The following is a 23,631-nucleotide window of genomic DNA, read 5'->3' as shown; positions in this document are numbered from 1 at the left end:
GAATGGACGGGCAGAGGATAGAGTCTTGGGTCGGAAGATCGTCGTGTTTGGGCATGTAAATGCATGGCACGAACACCGCTGAACAATAACCGCTGTCCTAGCTTTGTTTGCGCTTATTACATGTTTACAGTAAAGCGGTACTTGTTTCGCCTCGTTTGACAATTCCAAAGTTCCCTCAACACAATATGTAGGCGCGTCACTAAGTAAGGCAGGGATTTTTGATCCTGTAATGGCTTGATATGGTCCAGACCAATGCTCTCTGAGGCAGCAGTGACGATCCTTTTGGAGGCGAATTGTGATTGATTCGCCAGCGTTATACCTATGTTGATAGACCAGCGGGAGTTCGAATCCTTCGACTCTGTCCTGAGCGCTTCGAGGCGCGATCTGTCACACAGCCCCTCCAGCAAGCGTTAATTGTGGTGAATGAGATGTAAGCTATTCTGTGTATTTGCTCCATACATGCGACGGTTATGAGTTCACGTTGACTATCCTCCCTCCTTCTTCCCTTGCTTGGAATTGTACAAGCAATCCGTCAGATTCCTTTTCCATAGCCGTCTCACTCTCATCGACGCCATGTATAACAGGTCGTTGATCAAACCCGTGAAAAAAGACTGCCAGTATATTGTTTGTCCACGGCACTAAGCCAGCCTTTCTCGTTCTCATCATAACTATCACCAAAAACACCAGAGAGGCCACCAGCTCGAATGCGGGTAGAATAAGCCATTCCCAAGTCACAACAGCGTGGCTAATTGGAGAAAATGCTTTGCCATGTATGGGTGATGGCTGGTAGGACGCACTCCGAAGGCTGAGAGATAGACTGTTGGCCAAATTGTCCATCAAGTCAGGAAACCCCGCCTCTGAGCTGTTCATGGCTATTCGAACTATCTGCATGAGATCTGAAGAAGCGGCAAATCCGAGTGAGTCGACATCGCTTGAATATGCACTTCCCACAAGTAGAAAGTTGAGCCAGTCGGCTGTCGAATCCTTCGAAGTACCTAGAACACGGAACTCCTCCGAGTGAGGTGGACGAAACGTGTAATGTTCATACTGAGGAAGTAATCCCTGTGTTTCGTTTGTCCATACAGAAGTTACCGTCTCGCGTAATGTTCCATTGACGAAGATGGCGCTCATGTTTCGAACACAAAACTGCAACATGCACTCAAAGGCCACCGGTGCCGCATACATGTCTCCTACCATCTCATCGGGAGAGAATTTTGTCTGATCTGGTTGCTCAGGAATTGTGCCGGGAGCAGCGGCGACAGCGAAAGCGCTCAACAGCACCGAGCCATTATGTGGAAATGCAACCGAGTCCCATCTCTCTGGGGCAATCGTCGTGGACACATTGACAACTCCGTTCGTGATGGAGAAATCGACTTTGTTGTTCATTTCCCCTGGTTGAATGCCCGTCAGCCCAAAGCCATTCGGTAAAGTATATACATTTGTCTCATAAGCTTCGTCGGTAAGTTTATGCGGAACGATGCGTATTTTATCTCTTTTCAGTTGCCGTGTGAGGTTTTTGCAAGTGTTGCAGAACCCCAATGTCTGGTACGAGCTCCATGTGCAATTACCAGTGCTGCAATGTGCCGTCGCGGTAAAGTTCGTACCAGGGGGGTTGAAGAAAGCTAGGTAGGGGGCTGAAGTGAGCACCGAGTCAACTCCATCTATAGTCCCTCCGTGATCAATGGGCGCCGAACCGACACCGTTCATATACTGCGCAATAGGCATCAGTGCATTTCCACCAGAGGCTGTGTAGATCGTATCGTAGTTTAGGGCCTGTTGAACGAAGGTACCGATGCCTAGGGCAACTATGGTGATGAAGGCTCCCAAGGCTGCAACTAAACTGCGAGAGAAGGAGTAAGAAACTACAGTCGTGTCCAAGCGAAGCCATATGTAAATGGATATTACACTCACCCCCCTCTGCGACTAGCAATGAGTACTACGCTTCCCCAAGCGCCTCTGCTGGCTTCATCAATGGTGTGAAAGTCGGCCAACGGTTTCTTTTGCAACGCATTTAGCCACTTTAGCTGTCCAACACCGGCGCCATAAGATATCTCCAAGAAAAACTCGCCGAGGGTTGACAAGATTTGAACAATAGCACTAGGAGTGATACCGAACTTTAGCTGCGGCAGGGGATGGCCATCAAAGACCCTCAAGGCTATGACAAGGGCAATGAAGCAGCTGGCACTGGCGATCCAACTCGAAACTTCTGCCTTCCAGGCTATCGAACGCCATCTCGAGCGTAGTTGCTGATGCCGACTTGGCGGCTGCACCCGTTGTGTTGGAGCTTTGTCTGGTGGTGGAGGCTGGTCGGCGATAGGAGGGGATTCCTCATGGTTGTCTCCAAGGAGGTGTTCACGGTCATGCTCGGGAGATTGGACTTCTAAGTCTCGTAGTTCGTGATTATCGTCCATGTTTTGCATGTGAATGCTATGCAGTTCTTGCTGCACCCACCAACCTAAACTGAGCAATGAACGTGATACAACAAGAAGACGAATGCGAATGGAACAGAAATTAGCGTTTCTACGGGCCTTGGCGCTTCATTTATTAATACCGAGCTGAGGTACTCCCTCCTACATCTGATAACTCAGCCGTTGATCACTCTCGGATAATAATCTGCTGATGCGTACTCCATAGCACGAAGGATTGGGACTAACTTCAACACAGGCTAAGGTGAGTAGAAAACAGGTATTTGAGAGGTACTTCTGGACGAGAATTAATTGCCTACGCTTAAGTCGCGACTTAGCGTGTTTCTCTTTACACGCAGCGTAACCCTGTTCTACTGTCTTGCCACATGTATTAGTCTTTAGAAGATCCGAGTATCCGCGCTCTCTACTAATTGCACATGAGTTGAGAATTGGTGTGAGATTCGCGCTTCTCAATGCTACGAACGCTTTCATATCCTGACCTAAAAGCCTCGGGGGGTATCAAAGCGCTGTGACGCGTCTATTCTCCTTCTTGCACGGAAGGATTCGTGAGCTTGGGGGTTATACGGAATACGTAGAAGCGCCCGCCCAGCACTCGTCTGTCTCAACGGTAGATTTCTTAGAGCAATAGCTTAGGCACGCTAAGAATTACTCCATCGTTCCCATTGCCTTAAGAGCGGCTCGGCACGAAATTCCCCGCCTTACCAAGCTCAGCTCTCAAATCGGAAGATAGGCTCAGATAGATCGAGTAGCCTATACTTGCGCGTTACACATTCCCTCCACCAAGGAGCGCTGGTGATTATGTTTTCCTCTTCTCATGAAATCCATCAGATTGCCTGCCCATAATCCATGGCGTCACGATCGGTTCCGCTATTGTGAGGATGCTGAAAGATTAAAAGACACGCCATAGACGCATGTTTGGCTATTCCATACCTAGTAACTAGGTGGTTGGGTCATCAGTGGGGTAAACCAGCTCCATTTACAGCTCTCTCTCGCCAGTACAGAATAGAAACAAAAGAGTTGTCAAGCTTCGAGATACCAGAAGGGCTAGAAAAAGTAGCGACTTGCTAGAGACAGAAACTAGACGCTCGCAGAAACTTATCGCCGAATTCACCTTGATGCGGATTCAACAAGCGCCTTCCATGAGGTGTTTGTACCCAAAGCTCTGGGCAGGTATGACAACGTACTTGGCGTCAAAGTTGCAAGATCTCGTCAAGATGGTGTCTGAAACCTAAGCATTCGAAATTGGAAATAAGAAGAAAACGAAATCGGATTTTACATACAATCGGCGTAATTTTAGTTGAAGCCGTCTCAGAAGTTACTCAACGGTCCTACTCACGAGTTTGAATTGGCGCTGACCTGGATGGTGGGAACACTCACTTTGGCAGTTGGGCTGACAGCGCCTATCTCATATTGCAGAGGCATCCGACGAGGCACTATTGATGACATGATCAACAAATAGGCACCAGCCAATCAAGCGGGTTAGCAGCACACCCTTCGACATTTTATCACTTCGTAATGGCGAAGTTGGAAACGGCCTCCTGGGGCTGTGTCTGTCACGTCTGCCTAGGAGATCAAGTCAGAGCAGTATATCTTATTTAATACAACTCTTTAACAGTACGAAACACTTTCTCTTCCATTTCAATATCTTAGAGAAGCTGTCAAGTACCGGCGAACCTGGCCAATTTTCACAATGTCCACGCAAAACCCGAACAGCGTCGGAGGCTTGGAACTTCTCTATCAGCAATTACCTTTAGATGAGCTTCAGATACGTCTCTTAAGAATAGAGTCGAACGCAGGGGCAACACAGATCCAAGCTACGCTCATTAAACGCAACTTACTTGACATTAAGAGAGGGGGTCCTTTTTTCGAGGCGTTATCATATACCTGGGGCCCGCCTACAGTCACCAAGGATATCGTTATTAATGGAATCGCGTTTCCTGTTACCGCAAACCTATACGCCTTCTTGGAGAACTACCAAGAGGCAGGTCAGGGCGTCGACCTGTGGATAGATGCAATATGTGTCAATCAGAGCGACTTATTGGAGAAAAACCACCAGATTCCAATGATGAACCTGATTTACGCAGCAGCCAGAGCACTGATTATCTGGCTTGGGGAATCTTCATCCGACAGCGACTTAGCGTTGGAATGGATCAACCATCTTGGCAGCGCTTCTCCATATGACAAGATGCCCAACATTCCCAACAAGGCCTGGCAAGCTATACAGAGCCTGCTTGAACGCCCTTGGTGGAAGCGCATTTGGATAGTGCAAGAATTGACTGCGGGTGCAATGGGCCTAAAGTTGGAGAAGGCCTCGATTCTCTGCGGCCATACCCGCGTTTCGTGGATGTCCGTGGTAATTGCCGCCGCTCGCATGAAGGCCTACCAAGACGATCAAAGACAAGCTTTCCCAACAATCACAGAGATCTTGGAGCTCGATAGCTTGCGAGACAGTGCCGGAAACTATTTTATGAAACAGCCAACGTCCAAGTCTCTCTTTGACTTGATTTGCCGTTACAGGCACTTCCTGGCCACAAACAGACGGGACAAGATATATGCAATCTGGAACATGTTTGCAAGAGCGCCTTCAACAAGACTGCCGACAAGATATGATCAATCCGTGGAGGATGTATACGTCGATTTCGCTGCAGAACTGCTATCCGGCGAGACAGGTTTGGAAGTTCTCCGCCATTGTGTGAATGGTGGTGCGGACATACCATCTTGGGCTCCGGATTGGTCTGTTCCACCTGGTGCGCTATCACTACCTTTTAGAAATATTCAACGATATTTCGACGTTCCCTGGTGGGCAGAGCCAGATTTTGAAAAACCCAGGGCTCCTTTTGGCGTTTCTGGTGGAACCAGAGACACACAAGCTAGATTCCGCGTGAATCCTCTGGTGAGCAGTGCAGAGGAAGAAGTATTGCGAGAACGCCGAATAAAACGGCTAGAAATGGCCGCCAACGGTTCTGCGGTTGTCAAAAGTCTGGATGATATCCCGGACCATTTTACATTCCACAAGGAATGCCCGGATCATGTCAAAGAACAAATCAAAGCGCTACTGCATCGCAATGACTTTATACTTGCAATTGGAGATGAAAACCCCAATATGCCGGGAAACCCTGACGCAATACAGCAAGGCGAGCTTATCACTGAGCGCCAGATGAAGAAATGGCTTCTGCAAGAGCTCCGACTCTCTACGGCAAAGCCATTGTACGCAACCGCCACGTCGGTGAATGCCAGCTTCAAGATAAATAGGGACGAAAAGTCTTTGCAGATCAAGGGAGTGTTGTGGGATGAACTCGAAGTGTGTCACGATAGCTTTGTTGAAGACATCGACCAAAATTTCGCCGATGCAACCCGTTTCATGATTGCAGTTGGTTGCTGCAAACATCTTGCCGTGTCCAACAAAAGTGCAGCAGACAAGTATCCCACTGCAGCCGAGTTATTGGAAGCATTCTGGTCTACATTGTTTGTTGGACAAGCGATCCAAAATGAAGGCAAAGATGACACCAAGGACCATCTACGCTATGAGGACTGGCTCCCAGAAATCCCAAAGTCATGGGTACCAGACCAGCCTCCTGTAACGGCTAAAACCACGGGGTTGATTGACATTGCAGAGATGAATGAAGTTATCGAGCGCCCGACTTCTCTTTTCAACAACCAACCAGAAAATGGCGGTGGTAGTTTTGAGCACCGACTTGCGCCTCAACTAAGGGAGCAGGTGTTTCCACCTCACAGCAACGAATACGTTGCGCTCTTAGGCCAACTTGCTTCAGCATGGCACCAACAGCCATACGACTTATACCATCGACCATTTGATCTCTTAAACGTCATTCCTGATCCGTACTGGGAATCCAGACGCCACAAGGACGAACTCGCCAAAGACCAAGCGAAAAACAGGCGGTCAAGACGAATCAGATCAACCCTTGAGATTATCGAGAATCCTTCTGATCGAGAGTTCTTGCGTCGGGCGTACGATGAGGTGGATGAGACCTTGAAGCAGGAACCAAGCCTTGTGCCACAGAAGACTCTGCCTGCAGGTATCGAAAGGTATGCTGTAGGGCGAAAATTCTTCATTACCAAGAAGGGCTACTTTGGCTTGGGTCCCAAGAAATCAGGGCCTGGAGATAGGGTAGCTGTGCTTTTTGGCTCCGGTGTACCCTTTGTGGTTCGGAAGTGTCCATCTGTTTCAGGGAAGCGGGCTTGGAGGATCGTTGGTGAGTGTTATGTGCACGGGATAATGCACGGTGAGATTGTTCAAAAGTGGAATCTTGGCTCAGCCGAGGCACAGATGCTTCTTTTGATATAATGCGTTGATGAATTGTAGAATTTGGTTCTTGGCATATGGTTCTGTGAAAGACTTCGTGGGGCAGCTTCAGCGGGCATGGGATCAATGGTCGTGAGTCGAAATGGCATTGGCCCATTACTAAGTCGCACATGAACGTCAAGTTGTGAAAATGCAATGAGTTACATCAATGATAAAGGTATGCCATGGCATCTTTACGGAACAACTGCTCAGATGCAATAGTGTCCAAGCAAACAATATATTAGCAAGGCTCTGCATTTACTGTTCCGCTGCCTACGGCTTGGAAAACACTTTGGTCCAAAACTATGCCAAATTCATCGACAAAGTGTCAGATGCTAAAAAATCCATCATCTTAATGGAATATTCTAGCCAAAGAATGGTAAACAAAGTCACTCAGACGGCTATATCCTTTGCCAACCGTGGGTCCCATTATAACATTCTCTTCGGCACACGATGGACAGGAGCACAGAACGACGCCATCTGTCGAGAATGGAAACATAATATGGGCCGTAAAGTTACCGGTGAGTTGATCAAGACTAAAAATAATGAAGGCGTTGAAGAAGACGGAAATTATGACCGTACGTGGACAAGCACGCTCGCTGATGTAATATTTTGTATGGCCGACTTGAATTTCCGTCGAATAGTTGTTTCTTCTTCATCGGCTCAAGATATTTTTGGTGCCAATTACGAAAGAGTTTTGGAATTGAAGAAGATGTATGATCCCAAGAACATTTTTGCCAAGGGGGCAGGTAAATTCAGTTTTTGAAACAGCGCTTTTATGATTCGAGACGCACCACGTTGGTGTTGCATTCATTTAAGTCATCACAGATGGTCATTTCTATATTCATTAAGACCCAGTTAGAAAATTCAAACGACAATGAAAACACAAACATCTCGTCGTAGCCTCTAATGAAAATGCAGTACGTGCAGTTACTTCTAAAAAGGACAGAATTGACGTGGATCGTTTGAATACAGTCATTGAAACATCGCCACTGAGGGCTGAATTTCCGTCAAATGGGCTACTCAAGGTTCAGCGTCTTGCAGCCTTATCACGCTTAGCTCTGAACATAGAATCGCATGATATTATACTCTTTAAGAGTATTAAAAATCTACATTTGCTCAAGCAGGAGCCAAAATTTTGTCAACACGGCCAGGCGCAATAACGAGAGCCGTGGGCCAAGACCCGTGGGTCGGATTTCAATCTCATTATACCGGCAAGGGCCAACAAGGGTCGAATAATAACTGACCCAAGAGAATCACGCCATGTTACCGTCTTATACAGGCAGCACCGCCAGCGCTCATTTTCCGTTCTCACTACTGGGGGAGCTTTGATGGGTCCTTTGTCGTGAATTCTTTGTCTTAAACACCAAGCCTTTATTCCGAGCTCCAACAGGCGCACCAGGCAGCAATGGGTTTTTAGCACCAAATCGTCACAATCACATGACTACGCGCTGGGCTATTTAGTACGATGAACAAGACATAGATCGTTCAGTTTTTCGCATTCATGTGTTGCGGTCCATGTTATTTCAAGATGTCGCGCCTTTCAACTCTTCCACAGGAATTGACTATTCAGATCTTCCGGCTTCTCGAATTTGGTGACAAAGTGCGCCTCAGTGCAACTTGCAGACGATACCGAGCTCAATTGGCGCCAGAAATCTTTCAAACAATTCGCCTATCCAACAATGAGACGGTTGCACGGTCCGTACTGAGTGCCGTCGAGACTTACGGTGAGTACACAACTCGGATCGAGTTTATAGCTCACTGCGAGCACAATGACGAAGTAACGACGCCCGCTCTCACGCCAGCCGCAGCCAAGGTCATCCAAGGTCATCTCACCCCCAATCTAAGCACCTTCAGTCTCAAGTTTGACTTTGACTTTGACGACGGCGAAGAGTGGGATTCGGACCATCCAGATGCCGTGATGGGAATGTCAATATATATATTCGAAGGCTTGGAAACCGAAGAACACGTCCGAGAGAGGGAAGAGACATGGCAGTGGCGGGCTCTCATGAACGAGACCTGGCGGGCGCTGGCAGCCAATATCCACGTGAGGGAGCTCATCTTGGACGAGCTGATTCCCAAGAGAACATCAGCTTTCCTAACAGAAGAGTTTCGTCAATTTCTCTCTCGAATAGAGGCTGCAACCTTTAAGATATTCGGCATGGATAACGGCGCAGGGTGGAAGACCAATACAGTCTGGGGTGTTGTCGACTTCCTTCAAAATTTGGATACTATGTTTTTCCACCACATGACTGGACTGAAACATCTTGCTATCCATGCTGCAGATCCCCTTGGCCCTCAATGGACTCGTCACATACCGCTTACGCTTATGCCCGCCGATCTTCCTCTATTGAAATCGTTAAAGCTGACGAGGTGTTTCGTTGGCCCAGAGCTAGTCTCGTTTATAGGCGGTCATCTAAACGTTCTCAAATCTCTCGACGTCAAGGAATGTGTTAGTGGGCATGGGAATGTGCATCCCTATTACGAACATGACTGCTCTTGGGCCAGTTTTTTTGATGCTTTATACGAGGCAAAACCCGCAATCACGGAGTTGATTGCCGGGAATGGTAGCAATGTACCACTCACGGAGGATGAAAAGTATAGTTCCGACTATCAGTTCGAGGACGAACCTGAAGGCATCCAGGAGATTCGGCGGAAGCTCAAGGCCGACCCGAGGCTGCGATTGTTTGGTTACGGGGCGGTAGACAACAAGTATGGCATGTTCTTTCTAAATGAGCAAGCCAATGAGGAGGAGTTTAAAAGTGGCGATGACCAGAGAGCATTTGATCGACTCATGGGCCTTGTAAACGAGAACGCTGCAAGGCAAGCAATGATCTTGGTTTAGGAGTCATTCACTTGGTGTAAAGAATGCCTTTGTCTGCATGTGAGCGGCGATTTCAACAACAACTCCTAGAAACCTTCGGAATAGAGTACGAAACATCAGTTGCAAAGATTATGAGTGAATCGGGTGAGATATCAGTTGTTTATACCACTAAATCTAACCAACGATGGAAAGACATCAGTTCTGGTTAGGTAAAGTGGACACAAGATTAGTCCCGTCAAAGGCAACGATAGAGTACATGCAGTTACTCGATTTACACTGTATTAACAGATTCAAGTCACCAACTATCACGGATGATATTGGTCAATGCCTAATAAGACTTTATTTTTACTCTTTAAAGTGACTGGTTGTCCTTGCATTTTCCCTGGCCTCCAACACGGTTTTGCGTCTGAGAAGGCATGCCGTACCAATGCTCTCCAAAACCCATCTCTTGTCCAGTGTGTGATATCTGTTTTTGCCAAGGTTTGATAGAGTGATATGGCTCCGAAACTTATTCGTAGCTGACAGTCACCGAGCTGCCAGAGACACTTGTTCCAGTCAAGATGTTTCCTCTCGAGTCCTCAAGGTCAATAATAACGGCAGACCCGCTGCCTGGTGTAACAGTTGCTCCGTTGATGAGGGCGCTTGCTCCGGTGAAGGTAACAGATCCAAAGTCAGCAAATGGAACCAATGAGCTGCCGGAGGTGAAGTCTTCGACAATCCATTCAGCACTTGTACCGGGCAAGGGTGAGTTTTCCCTGGAAAAGGTATGGGACACAGTTCTTCCGCCGCTCGACAATGTCGTGACTCCACTGTTAGTGCCAGTCTTTGTGGCAGTAACAGTTACAACTGATCCAGCAGAGACAGAGATTCCCGAGTATTCGACCAGCGAAGCGGGGAGATACTCGTACCAGGCCTCGTACAAGTATTCGCCACCTTCGACGCACCAGAGGACGCCAGTCTGAATGAGATCGGCATCGGCATAACCATCAATTCCAACCCATGCAGCGCCGCAGTATTCATTGCGAGAGCTGCCGCCAGCTGGGACGCTGGGCTGGGGAACAGTGAAGGTGCCGGTAACCTCGGTAATGCCTGAAGTTGTGATTGCGGCGCCTGCCCAGTTGGTAGACTCGACGTCGGCAGTTCCATTGCCAATGTTCGAGCCGGCTTGGAATCTATTCGACCGACGAGCAGCGCTTCGAGCGCGGATAGCATCCATAGCCGCCTGCTTGCGAGCAGCAATAGGGGACGCCAAGGCGGCAGTGGCCACCAAAAGGACGTTTGCGACTAAAGTGACGGACTTCATCTTGAATGGCTATGAATGAGATTGATGAACTCAAATAACCGAAGGTTGTGCAAGGTATATATGTAAAAGGTTATGAGTCGAGGCGTCTGTAAATGATAGGCTGTTGTCTAAACTGTTTCTATCAGTGCTTGGATCTGAGTTAAACAGGTCTCATCAAGGACTTTATATACTTGCAATCTCTGGGTCCTCGGTATACACTGCACCGACTCATCCATCGATAACCCTCACTTGTAAATAATGACTTAAAGACGCAATCGTGGGGGATGATCAAAATAGGAATGTATGATTTGCCTTTAAGCAAGAGGCCATTTATCTAAACTTCAAGATATCATTCTCATGGCCACACGTCATTAGCTGCTGGGCCGAATCAAGTGTACAGTATGATCTTTAAAGAAGGAAAATAAAAATGAGAGAAAAACCATTGCGAGACTCACGAGTGCCTCGTTCTACAACCTGCCTATTACAGAGAACAGCCCCGATATGAGTGCATTGAATGGTGTGGTCAGTACTAGAAGCATCACCAAGAAATATGGATGCCAAGTCTGAGGATCGGCTAGCCTTGCCGGCGAGGGGTACGGGAATATATGTTTCGTTGCTTCACGTTGTCCCCAACTGGGTGAAGAAAGTAGCCCTTGGTAATAATGTATGGAAAGATAATCACGGGATTTCATAGCTACCATGCATTTCTACCTAATATCAAAGATTTCATTCTTGATTTTATATGGTCTCGCTGCAGGTTGGTGCCTGGTGTGTGTGCTATATCTCGTAGGCCCGTCTATCTTACATGAAGCGGTTATATAAATTGTTAGTTCATCTGGTGAGCAACTAGATCAAGACGTGACGTGTTGTGAATTTAACGCAATCTGTAGTAGGTCCAATCTCCGTTAGGATCCCTCAGGTATCAACTAGCTCCATCTCAACTTTTCATCTAGTAAAGTAGCTTTGCAACGGCGGGTGATGTGAAGTACAGCTTCCTGTTTTGCATCATTGATAAGAGAAAATACCAACGCTAACTCCAAATTCTGTCGAGGGGTAGTCACTGCGGCCGTTCTCTCGCGTAGCAGCATTACTTACCCTTGCAAGTGCTTCATATCCTGATATTTTATGTCTTCTTTGGTAAAGGCTGAGAACAACTCATCTTTGCATATTTCAAGGTTGCACTTCAATGACCTAACGCCACTATAAAGCTGAGTAACGCCATTACAGGGTGGGGTAAATAACTATGAAAAGCGTGGGTGATGTTGTGTAGTAACAACGGCTCGGAAATAACCTGGTGCAATGCTACCCCATAATCAACTTCAACCCGGTACACACATCTCTTTCAACATGCATGTGATATCAATCGTAGTTACCATCTCTCATCGTTAGCAGAAGGCTCCTTCCTGTTACACTCCCAAGCCGATCCATCTGCATATGGTTGCTTGCATGGGGGCTTTGGAAACGGAGAAATCACTTGGACACTAAGATGGGTCGAGGGTGGGTTAAATCTCTTATTCTCATCGTTCGAATGCTGGATGACAACAGACAAGACTTTGATATGAATGTATAGCTCATATACTAGCTTTTGATGAAAATGAATATTCGATATGCTATAGTTGCATCTTTAAACTAATAGTAGACTCCATGTCGCCACTTTTTTGCATCGTCGTCTCCGCTGCTGATCATATTTCTTTTCCCTGAACAAGTCAGATTTTCATCTATAAAAATAAGTTTATCCTCTAGCTACGTTTGCCTTCTCACATTTTCTCCTTCTCTCGGCTGAGAGCGAAACCTTGTTAACATCTTGTTGCAAATATATGATGGCTATCTGAGAACCCTGTTCTCCTCCCCTGTCTAGATCATTAACCCTTGCAGTGGACTGCAGCAAGTTGGAGATCTTGCCTGCATCGGGCGGCCACGGGTCGGCATGTTGATCCGTCTTGGACATCTCCAACGGATCAGTCGGCACTCTTCAAGAGCAACATGGATCTGGACCCGTTCCCCGCGATGTGGCCATCTAAGCGAAGGACATGAGCGAAATGCCCACTTCAGGCGAGCCTTGAGAGCCGCACCAATGGCTCTCATTTTCTTTCACAAAACCGCGCCTCACTCTGCCATTTAGGTTCCTGATGTGATCTGCAGCAGGTCATCAACTGTACCGGAGGCTTAGGCGTGAGTCTTCTGCGAAGCCTTTGTTGAACACTTCAATGAAGGTGTTCTCTCCATGGGCGCCACGACGTGCTTCAACCAGGTTTTTACAATATCGGCAAAGCTCTGGTGCTCCCCGCTTGTGTTTGGATCACCATCTTGGAGGCAGGGTATGCTACTGGTGCGGAAATTCTCAAATTCATCGAGCAGATTCGAGCGGTATCTCGACCCACCAATAGGCTGTGACGGATCTTGCTTCATGCTAACTTGGACCACTCATGTGTCTCAATTTCTGGCGTTCTGCTGATATTGCCTAGCAGAGTTATCCACACCTTCAGATGATAGCATATCGACATACATCTGCATGAATCGAGCCTTTTTTCTGCTGATGGTGTAGTCGCGTGAGTGCCGCTTCGTTCAGTTGGCTACATGGATCATGTGCCACTCAACGGCATTAGTTAGTAGTGTTCAAGCTTGCAGATACAAACCTACCGATCAATGTGGGCATCAATTTAGAAAGAAAAAAAAGAGGCATACTCGTCAAAGCCGTTGAGCTGGCTTTCTTCCATGACATGTCGAAGCCCGTGTGTCAGTCACACTAACCGCAGGTGAAACCCATGGCCAAGCTCGCTGCACCAAGTCTTTCCACATTATTTCTAGGCTTCTGATGGTTGTTTCCCGTATCACGGTATTGGTCATTGTTATTCACATCACGATCATCAGTGAGATTTTTGATGTCGTGGAGATTGGCTTCGCTGAGTGGGAAATCGCAGATCCCTCTAGTCGTGTTGGCTGCAGTGAAAGGTGGTGTGCGCGCCCTTTAGAATCTAGATAAATTCAGTCACCTCCTCGCATCAGGTCTTTCTTTTGAGTGTGTGCCACTTCTTGGGTGGATTTATGATGGTGGTTATGAGGGGGGATGTGCTATTTGTTAGAGTGAGAAACAGGCTATTGGGGAGCTATTCATACAATTCCTCCTTCTCGAACACGCACCTCATCTAACGATATATGAAAACTATTCAAGCTAGACGATGCTCCGATATTCCTTCAAACATGGACGCGTACTATCCGCATTAAGAGGCTCGCAGCAATCAAGAATGCTGAGACCTTAATTACCATTCCGTTATTATTGGTATAAAGCATGGCCTGGTCAAGTAAGCGGCCAGCTTCCTGCTTGAATAGCCTACTGTATGCGCTAGCAGGGAATGCCATCCTGCTCAGGCAGTGTTGTACGAGTGTTTCGCATGATCTTTAAGCCTGTGCAGGTTTAAGTACAAGGCAGCTACATATTTCACGAAGATAAAAGTAAGGAGTGATCTCATAAAATTCTCTAAACGGAGCGCTGAAATCAGTAAATCACACGGGACAAGGTGCCTGGCATTGTATAAATTCGCATCGACAATGGTCCATGGTCCTCGAATGCATGCATATCCAGAACTCTGTACCCAGTTAGGCAACGTGTGTCATTTTTGAGTAGCTGAAATGCGCCTTCAATGCATGCGGCCATTAATTCAGCTGACAAGATATTTCAGCTGCCTGCTAGCAGGTAAACATTCTTCATAACAGGATACGATAAAGCACTTTGAACCAAGCATCAAATCCCTCCAATTCACAGTCCGTTATGTTTGGCCAACTCAAGATTGGTATGCTTTACTCCACTTAATAGTGCGGTAATCGGCGTGGCAGACACAAGCTGACGCCACGGAAACAGAAGTAATTTGAGTATCAACAGATAAATATAAGTTTCATACCAACAAAAGCTTTTCGTATTCATGCGGCGACGACTCAATCCAGAAAACCAAATACTAAACTGCTGCCTGTTTTAACCGATGTTGGTCCTCCTTTGACAATCACATGTGTTCGTTGTGCTAATTTGATGTAGCAGATACAATGACTACTGTCGCTTCTACTGCCACCGAGGCCCCAACCTGGAAATTGCGACTTCGAAGTGCTCAAGCTCAGATTAAGGCTCAAGAATCTCAAGGCACCATTAACATTACGGCATACTTGGCCAACCCTGAGTCCTTTGGCATTGGCCATCAAAGTCTTCACAGCGCTGAGGATGGTGTTGAGAAACTGAACCAGCATGCGGGGAAGCTGAAGGATCATTTGACATTACTCCGTGCAAACTCTGCCTCTGATGACAAATTTGAACCCATCACCAGGGCTCTTATTCAGGATCATCAAAATCTAAGTGACGATCTCAAGGTCGTCACAGATAGGCTTCAAGACGATAGAGTAGACAAACGAACGGCCATGGAGAGGATGAGAGAAGCCCGCCAGAGAGCAAAGAAGCAGTCTATCGATAGTATCGATAAGTCATACGATAACGCTGTTGAAATTACTGAACATCAACCAGAAGATCAACAGGAGACGGCAGCAGATGCGTGGGTCCTCATATACGACCAGTTTCTAGAGCTGACTGATAAAATTTTCAATTTGTTCTTAGACATGCACAATGCTATTTCGCAGTGGCTTGTAGATGTCTGGGAAAATGTCAAAGAGGCGTGGAACAAGATGAAGGGGGTTTTCGTAGAGATATGGCAATGGTTCAATGATTTGTTTGGTTGAGGCGTAGTAGAGACTTCTATTTACATGGCCTGACCACCAAGAGTATGCTCACTAGCTAGAGGCCCATGCCAACGTCTACAATACTTTAAATCGGCATAATATGATTGAGTTGTTTTTCGATAATGTGGCCTCTTGGCCTGAATCAGCAGAAGAAACAAGCATGGATATTTCAAATTCTATTTTAATCACATCTATCAACAACATAGCAAGTTTACAACCCAACGACAAGCGCATTTGTACTCACCTATACATTAGTGTCTCATGTTATTGACGAACACATGTGAATCTTTTATAATTCCCGTTGCTGATGTTGCCACTCGGTAGTCAAAGGATGTAACCCTAAATTTAATTGCAAAAGAGCCCAACGTAGGCAAGATCCCCACTAGGATTCTGGAAACACTGCCAGATATTGGGATCGATGGTCAATCCTGGTGGTCCTGCAACTCCAAGGCCACAATTCGGCTTGTTATCAAAATTGACAGTTACTCCATAGTCGCTGGAGACCAAGATATTTTTAATTCTGAAACTGCCGCCTTGCTTCGGTCCACCAAGTACACACTGCTCGGTGATCTCGACCGGGCCACCATCTGGATTATTGCAATTGGCGCCTGTATATAATTGAAGTTGATTTGCCGAGGCAGAGCGTCCGAAGAAGAGGAGTGCGGTCATAGCTGGGTCGAAAGCCTAAATGTAATTCAGCAAGTGCGTAAAATCAGCTATAGAATTACGTGCGTACGATGAATTTGACCGTTGTAAATACTTTATAGAACTTTGATTAGAGATGGAAAGCGGGGGATGCCTGTGAAGAATTGTGAAAGATCGTGAAGAGAATTTCGAGAAGGAGTCACAGCGCTTTATATATTGTGTTGTAATATGTATAAGACATATGTTACGCAATCTGGTATGCTATGGCATGCTCTAGGTAGACAAATATTCAACAAGGATGCAAGTACATTATCACATAAGCTGGCTAGTCTTATGCTCATGTCATATCGCATCTATGATTTGTCACCTGAGTATTAGTGGTCTTCCCTGTGTGAACGGACAAGTAATTCTTCACGACATTCACTGGACTTGGCCAATAAGCGATGGGTTAATGGACAGCTTAGCGGAGCCAGATACGGCGTATGGTAGTGAATTATAGTATTGCCTATGCTGCTGCTCGTTATCGTTTAAGCTACCCAACGCCGACGATCTGGAGTTGCCTCTCGCTTTTGTTTACACAATTTGATGCCCATGACCCTAAATCCACTTCTTGTCCATGACATCGGTGTTTTTCACATTACGCCTGCAGTAGTAAGCCAACTAGACGCCGTAATACTGTTCATTACCTAGCGAATGTATGCATTTGTTATTTTAAGACGTTCTTGAGGATGGAAGATCCGCGGCTATCCCACAGTCTAGTTTAACCTATAAACAGAAAATCCCCAATACAGGCTATAGTGATGATAGTATTGCCTATACTTTGGTCCTTTTCCTAACATACAGGAGATAAGACATGTTTGCTTCTATTTGTGTCCCGAGGTCATCATTGCATATTCCGTATTCAATAGACAGTTGCAGTAATAAAACAGTCAAGGTCTATTTACACATTTGTGTGATATCTTCTGAACTTATATCACCTATTCTTCAATATTCCCATTCCTTCATGAGTGGATTGGCTTCAATTTCATTGTCAAAGTTGGGGAGGTTTCCTGAATGGCACCACGGTTTAATGGTCATCTCCTTGCGAATAGTCCCAGAGAAAAACGAAGACCACTTCATTCGGGGGTGGGCTTCGTTGATATGGGCGGTTGTCGTATGATGCAACAACTTTCCAAAGTTCTTGACATAGGGGTGGACGCTTGTGTTATCGTACGTTGTGGCAAGCTGGATCAGCTGGCCGAGATACGCAATCTCACCATGAATTCCCATATCTTCATGCCGAATAATGGCTTCCGAAACAGCCTCTGCCTGGTCCTTGGCGACTCCAAAATCCTTGAGGACCTGCAGAGCCTTGATGCCGCCATAGATGTCGAAAGACATTCTAGTGGCAGTCAAGAATTCTTCCGCGGTCCCAATATCGTGGAGCAGACAAGTAAGAGCCCAGGTAACTGAGTTAAGCCCAGCAGCTTGTTTTGGAAAATATTGCTTGGTGATGGCCATTCCTTCAAAAGACGTATTAGCACGCAACCAATATACCTGAACAGATACTCCATCGGTATGAATTACACACCGAAGTAATACACTCTCATAGAATGATTAAAAGTCTGAGGGTGGAGAGTTGCCTTGACGTAATCAACCGTCTTCGCCACTACAGGGTCGCTGGATGGAAATCCAAGGTCACTAAGGGTAAGGGGCAATGGTTCAACAGTAGATAGCCGATCACCAAAGAGAGTCCCAGCATGTCTGGGAACGCTGGTCCAGCCATTGGAAGCAACTTCGTCTTGACACATGCTTGAGGCCTGGCAATGAGTTGTGTGACAAGAAATTGTTCAATTGTGATAATGACGATGGGATGCCTGGAGAGGCGAGGGCGAGCAGTTTGCTACTTTATAGCTTTTCTTTATCGTCCCTACGCCATTCAGAGATGTAACAGGACCGGAGTTACCACTCCGCATCAGATAATTCATAATCTGCTCATAATCTCTTCGAGAAAAGACTCATGCCGTGCGGGTGTAAGGAGAATGCGGCTCGCTCCGAGGAACTTCACGTACCGCCGCTATCGCTCCACTCCCTATTCCGGTAGTTATTTTACGTGGGGCAAGATACGACCTTGAGTGGCGGAAGATGATACGTCATGGTCCCGACTGATGCTGACTCGCTTGATCAAGCCAAGCCGTCTTACATCTCCTGCTAGCGGGCTCCGATGTTTGATTTGATTACCAGGAAAACTCCGATATAAAGCGTGGTGTACCGATACTATTTAGCCACGATTCGCGCTGCTGCAGACATGTGTAACTTTCTGAGCCAAACAGACAGATGCCGCTAAGTGAACCCGGAGTTGCCATTGTTCATTCATGTTCGGTAAGATCTAGCTTTCCTGCTATCATTACTATTACCATTATCGCTATTATTATGACAATGTTATTCTAGATACAATGCGTATATTTAATCCCTCAGTTATTCTGGTCGCTCGATTTTCTTCTTCCAGCAAGGCGAGCAGTGTTGTACACCGGGATGCGAAAGGGTAAAACATCTTGACAAAGCTCATGGCCCAACATATAAAAGCCAGCCAGAGATGAGATAAACCCAAATGCGCCCGCTGCTTTCATGAGGCTAGTACTGGTCGCAACATTACCATCTGCCCTAACAAAGTGCGATATACAGTTGAAAACATATGAAAGCTCCAATGCACCATATACAACGATATTGGGACCGCCGCTACTAATGTTAACAGTGGTCTAAGGGTGTTTTCAAGATAGGTTCATACGTTGGCAAAGATGCAATTAAAAAAAAGAGATTTAGTATGCACCAAACTATGTGGATATTAGATTCTCAGTCGGTGCGCTCCTTGAGATAAGAATGACTTACCAAGCTGGTAAATTCCAAACGCATTGTAATACTCGGCTGTCTGGCCCTGATATGACTCGAAAATGCCCATCGAAGGTAATATTAATACCCCATAGCCGCCGTAGTATAGTCCTATCCGAAGATGTCAGACGTTGGTCTCAGTAAGTCACGAAAACTCTGGGGGATGTGTTAACCAAAAGCTGCCAAAACTGTGTAGTTGAACGTGTTGCCCTTGACCATTTCCCACTGGGCCGAGATCAAGAGCCCAATTCCAGCGAGAAAACAGAGGTTTGCTACAAAGACGGATTGGTTTGACACTCCTCGGAAGCCCATGGCAGACAGGGACAAAGCCATTAACGTAGTTGCAAAACTGCCAAAACCTAATGCACTCTGGGGTATATATTAGCGATCTATCACAAATGAGTGTCAAAGGGGTGCTATCCTTTGAGGTCTGGTGCACGTTCATACTGGATTGGCAAGGTCCCTCTGTCTAACGACAGGCAACCCAAGCGGCTTAATGTCGCTCTCTTGAATCAAATTCATTACAAAATCACGAAAGCTGCCGCTCGGAAATAAGTTTGAGACTGTTACAATGTAAGTCCTCGTAATTTTGGGCACGCCGATAGCTTAATATAAGTGATCATCGACTCTATTACGTTACGCGATCACATCGATTGGAGCGGCGGAAGGTCATCCAAATAACCTTGTTTTATTATAAAATAAAATGCCGACTTATGGCCTACATGCAGTTACATACACACCAGTCCCGCTGTCAGGGTGTCAAACCGAGCAATGGAATAAAGACGCTACCCGCTCTTGTGGTGGTCTGATCAATTGTCACAGAATCGGATAAAGAGCCATCCGTACTAGAGATGGTAAGCTGGGCTCGCTGGGACTAACTCAACATGGACGCCTAAGCACGTCTCCATTCCCAAATCTTTTCCTTTGTAGGCATAGCTTACCCGGAATGTTGGCGGGACTTGATGTGATCTATCCGAGTCCTGGGTTGCCCTTCACGAGTCGAGCGCGGTGATTGTGCTAGAGATAAACAGAAAGCTCTCCTCCATTCTTCAGGACTCAGCTCACCCTAGATCGCAGACATCGGCGATTATGTACAAGCCAAGTTGGTAACACTTTTCGCGTCGCCACTTCATTCTGCGCGGTGCCAAGAGCAACATTTCTCATGCCCCCGACTTCGGCCACGCCGGATTCTCGGTGTTTTCCTCCATCCCCATCATTCTGCTCGTTAAAGAAGAGTTCCACAAAATACAATTACGGGCCATGGATACTTCGTGCTATACATGCCGCCGTCGCCGCGTGGAATGCCGCATGGATCGGCCGCCGTGCAAGAAATGCACCCGAGCCGGACTACAATGTACCCAGACCAGACCATTACGGTGGGTGAATGGTGCTGCATATAGGACCAAGGATACAGGAAAGACGGCTGCAAATAAAACCGGTGTATCCAAGGAAATGACTCTGTTCGGACCGACGTTGGCTGCAAGAGATGTTTCACACGTACGAACCGCCACACATCCACGGTCCGTACTCGTTGCCAATGGAGGAAACAGAGGTGAGATACCCCAAGCTACAGTTAAATGTTCCTTTTCTATGAGTGATTGGTCTCTCTCACTACACTATCCCTATTTCTGACAGACTTTTTGCGCACATAATAGAGTACTCATTTCGGTCAACTGCCATCACGCAGTTAGATGACCCTCTTTTGTCCAACCTTGACGAGACTACTCGGTATTACCTAGATTATTGTACGTATAAACATTTCTCAAAACCTCACGTCGGTGCAACTTGAACAAGGTTTGACCCATACTTCAGATAGCAGATGCGTCTGCAAGCTGTTCATTATGTATGACAGCACCGTGAACCCGTTAAGAAACGTAATTGGGGTTGCTTTCGACAGCCCACTCTTACTGTCTTCTATTATTTCACTCTCATCGCGTCACAGGGCAAATTCAAAGCTCTCATATTCTCAGGGTGGGGCGGTAACCTCGTCCACAATGCTAACAGACACCGACCACACCGCTCTCCGCTTCAAACATAAGACGTTACAAGGGCTTTCGGATGCTGTGAATGATCCTAAGCTGCGTGCATTAGACACAACGATTACGAGTGCGTTTCTGTTACTGTTTCTTGACCTCTTAGAATCGGGGAGCGGTACTTGGAATATACATCTGGAAGGTGTCAAGAATTTAATCACCCAGCTGGAAACTCACACCAGGCCAAAAGGAACAGGACAACAAGATTTTGGTACATATCTTATAAGTATACGGGAGTTCGTCTCCAGGCAGATTTACGTGTAAGTTTGTTCAACATAGCCATTGTTGCCACATTGATTACCGCTAACCACCTCTTATCAGGATTGAAAACCTCGGACCAACATACGCGAATCCAGAAATATTGTCAAAAACGCCTATTCCTCTATATGAAGCCAAACGGCCACTGCAGCAGAAGCTGGAACATTCATACTTGGGATGCCCCGAGTATATCTTAGCCGCTCTCGGAACGTTTTCTTCCTGTCGAGATTTTCTCTTATCTTCACCGCCGAGAGGCGAGGCTGACCTTGAAGCTCGTACTCAGAAAGTAAATGACGTGCTTAGATCTATAGAGAACTTTGATTGTGCTTCTTGGGCGGCAACACTACCACGGCTGCCTTCAACTTCGGTGCAGATTCAAAGCCTGTCAAAGTTAGCAGCGTCTTATCAACTTGGGGCTCAGATATATGGCAGACGCGTTCTTGACGCTCTCGTTGGGGAGGAAACTTCTCAAGACCATCTCGTGCGTCGACTTATTAGCGTCATTCAGGTGTTAGAGAGTGACGCCAACCTGTTCAAATGCATACTCTGGCCAATGGTCATTGCGGGATTGGAATCCCGCGAGAAGTTGCACAGGGAATTTATATCAGGCTGCTTGGAGAAATTTTGGCTTGAGACAAGATGCTTGAATGTGGTAAATACCGGCGCTATATTACGTAGGTTGTGGCAGTGGGAAGAGCCGGAGGACGCTGGCCCGAAGCATTGGATATTTAGGATTGGTCAATTAGGAGGAGACTGGCTTCTTGTATAAAGAGTCAAGCGCTCATATATCAAGTTAGATCCAAGGGGCAGTTTCAATATCTTTATTTACTAATCCATAGTTTAGCTCTTTGTCGCATCTATTCTCCCAAGTTTAACTGCAACAAAAACATCGTGGCATAAGAAGTTTTAAGCAGATGCCCAGTAGTTCGAAGGTACATTGCGTATTGGAATAACGTTTTGGATCAATCTTTGGTGGAGAAAGTCTGAGATCCAAGAAACGGCTTGATTACCCTTTATGCCTCTTCATAACCAGCGATGCATTCGATCGTAAGTAGTGGATAATTTGGGGTCCAGTTAGACTCTTCTATGGAGTGCAATTTCTTCCATCCTTGGCATCCTAAGTTCCATCTTTAGAGATAAGAATACAGTATCTCTAATGAAGGCTCGACGAGGTTTAACCTCTTTGTAGCTCTCTCCTGACTTCGACTTAGTCATGTTCTCAATTTGCTAGACGTCATGCCCAGACAATATGATTAACTCCCTTCATTACAGATCTATTCATTGATGAATCTTATCAAGAATAGGCGATTCGACTCGCGGATGACAACACAAATAGCTATCTGTGATCCCAGTACTGCTATTGCTTCGTTTCGGTAATCTGGAGGTAACCAAAGCAGTCGTTCCTTGCCGTTCATAATCCACATACCGTCAAGGCTTATACCATAGCCATAGTAAATAACTTCTCTTGATGATAGCTTGCTATGCATTTGAGAACTGCCAAGGTTCAAATCCATGACTCCAATATTAGTTTGGATACGAGAGTTGCTAAATGGATCAAAGGAAAGACTATCGATCCGCGGGACAACTTTATCAAGCATCATCAGGCACGCGCCTGTAGCCACGTCCCATGTCTTGATGATGGACAAACGCTTCCAAAAACCATACGTGTCTCTCCCATATAGTGAGTATGACACCATTAGCTGGTTATCCGACGAGTACGCGAACATTTTCACTCGCCCTCTGTGCGGAAACGTCTGTAAACAACAGCCTTCGTCCACATCCCAACTTTTCACTTCGTAGAGCGAGCTCGTAGAATGCTTCCCCGTACCAAGTACCTTGCTATCAGGAGATAAGAACGTCTGGTCGGCGCCCTCCATCGTTGTTATATGCCGTATTTTCACCTGTGTAAGGCTGTCTTGCCTTAGCTGTCCACTTTCTGAAACCATCTTTCGAGGTGTTTCCGAGCTTTGTTTTCGGAGACTTTGGGAACAAGTGCCATCCAACATGCTCCAGAACGTAACTTCACCATCTGATGTTGTTTTTATCGACTTGGAATTCTTCAAGAAGTAGACACCATGGATTTGAAGAATAGGGGTTGTGAGTATCGGAGAGGTATGTCCCCTATCTAGATTCCAGATTCTGACTGTCCCCTCACTTGAAGCTGATGCCAATTCCCGGCTATTTGTACAGAATACCAAAAAGCTAGGCGCATAATTCGGGCTATGTATTGTCTGTAGGCAGTCTCCCGTAGATGTATCCCAAATCTTGATATG

At 46.4% G+C, this 23,631-nt stretch overlaps 6 protein-coding genes across 6 annotated transcripts; 3 read left to right on the top strand and 3 right to left on the bottom strand.

Annotated features, from left to right (window-relative positions):
• Positions 1-468: 468 nt before the first annotated feature.
• Positions 469-2,411, bottom strand: Triagg1_10812 (uncharacterized protein; the record flags this gene model as incomplete). Its single annotated transcript, XM_062894925.1, has 2 exons — positions 469-1,840; positions 1,912-2,411. 2 exons carry the CDS (start codon positions 2,409-2,411, stop codon positions 469-471), a joined length of 1,872 nt encoding a protein of 623 aa, XP_062750237.1.
• A 1,705-nt stretch (positions 2,412-4,116) lies between these two features.
• Positions 4,117-6,732, top strand: Triagg1_10811 (uncharacterized protein; the record flags this gene model as incomplete). The annotated part of the gene is made up of 1 exon (XM_062894924.1): positions 4,117-6,732. One exon carries the CDS (start codon positions 4,117-4,119, stop codon positions 6,730-6,732), a length of 2,616 nt encoding a protein of 871 aa, XP_062750236.1.
• Positions 6,733-8,260: 1,528 nt separating this feature from the next.
• Positions 8,261-9,574, top strand: Triagg1_10810 (uncharacterized protein; the record flags this gene model as incomplete). Its single annotated transcript, XM_062894923.1, has 1 exon — positions 8,261-9,574. The coding sequence occupies one exon, from the start codon at positions 8,261-8,263 to the stop codon at positions 9,572-9,574; it is 1,314 nt and encodes a 437-aa protein (XP_062750235.1).
• Positions 9,575-10,061: 487 nt separating this feature from the next.
• Positions 10,062-10,856, bottom strand: Triagg1_10809 (uncharacterized protein; the record flags this gene model as incomplete). Its single annotated transcript, XM_062894922.1, has 1 exon — positions 10,062-10,856. One exon carries the CDS (start codon positions 10,854-10,856, stop codon positions 10,062-10,064), a length of 795 nt encoding a protein of 264 aa, XP_062750234.1.
• Positions 10,857-14,604: 3,748 nt separating this feature from the next.
• On the top strand, positions 14,605-15,554 carry Triagg1_10808 (uncharacterized protein; the record flags this gene model as incomplete). The annotated part of the gene is made up of 2 exons (XM_062894921.1): positions 14,605-14,626; positions 14,866-15,554. 2 exons carry the CDS (start codon positions 14,605-14,607, stop codon positions 15,552-15,554), a joined length of 711 nt encoding a protein of 236 aa, XP_062750233.1.
• A 1,629-nt stretch (positions 15,555-17,183) lies between these two features.
• Triagg1_10807 (uncharacterized protein) lies at positions 17,184-17,989 on the bottom strand (the record flags this gene model as incomplete). Its single annotated transcript, XM_062894920.1, has 2 exons — positions 17,184-17,701; positions 17,770-17,989. The coding sequence occupies 2 exons, from the start codon at positions 17,987-17,989 to the stop codon at positions 17,184-17,186; spliced, it is 738 nt and encodes a 245-aa protein (XP_062750232.1).
• Positions 17,990-23,631: the final 5,642 nt, after the last annotated feature.

Source organism: Trichoderma aggressivum, assembly GCF_033847375.1.
Source record: "Trichoderma aggressivum f. europaeum strain CBS 100526 chromosome Unknown scaffold_087, whole genome shotgun sequence".
Lineage (NCBI taxonomy): Eukaryota > Fungi > Ascomycota > Sordariomycetes > Hypocreales > Hypocreaceae > Trichoderma > Trichoderma aggressivum.
The sequence above is the reverse complement of the archived record's forward strand: the minus strand, read 5'-3'. Positions and strand labels throughout refer to the sequence as shown.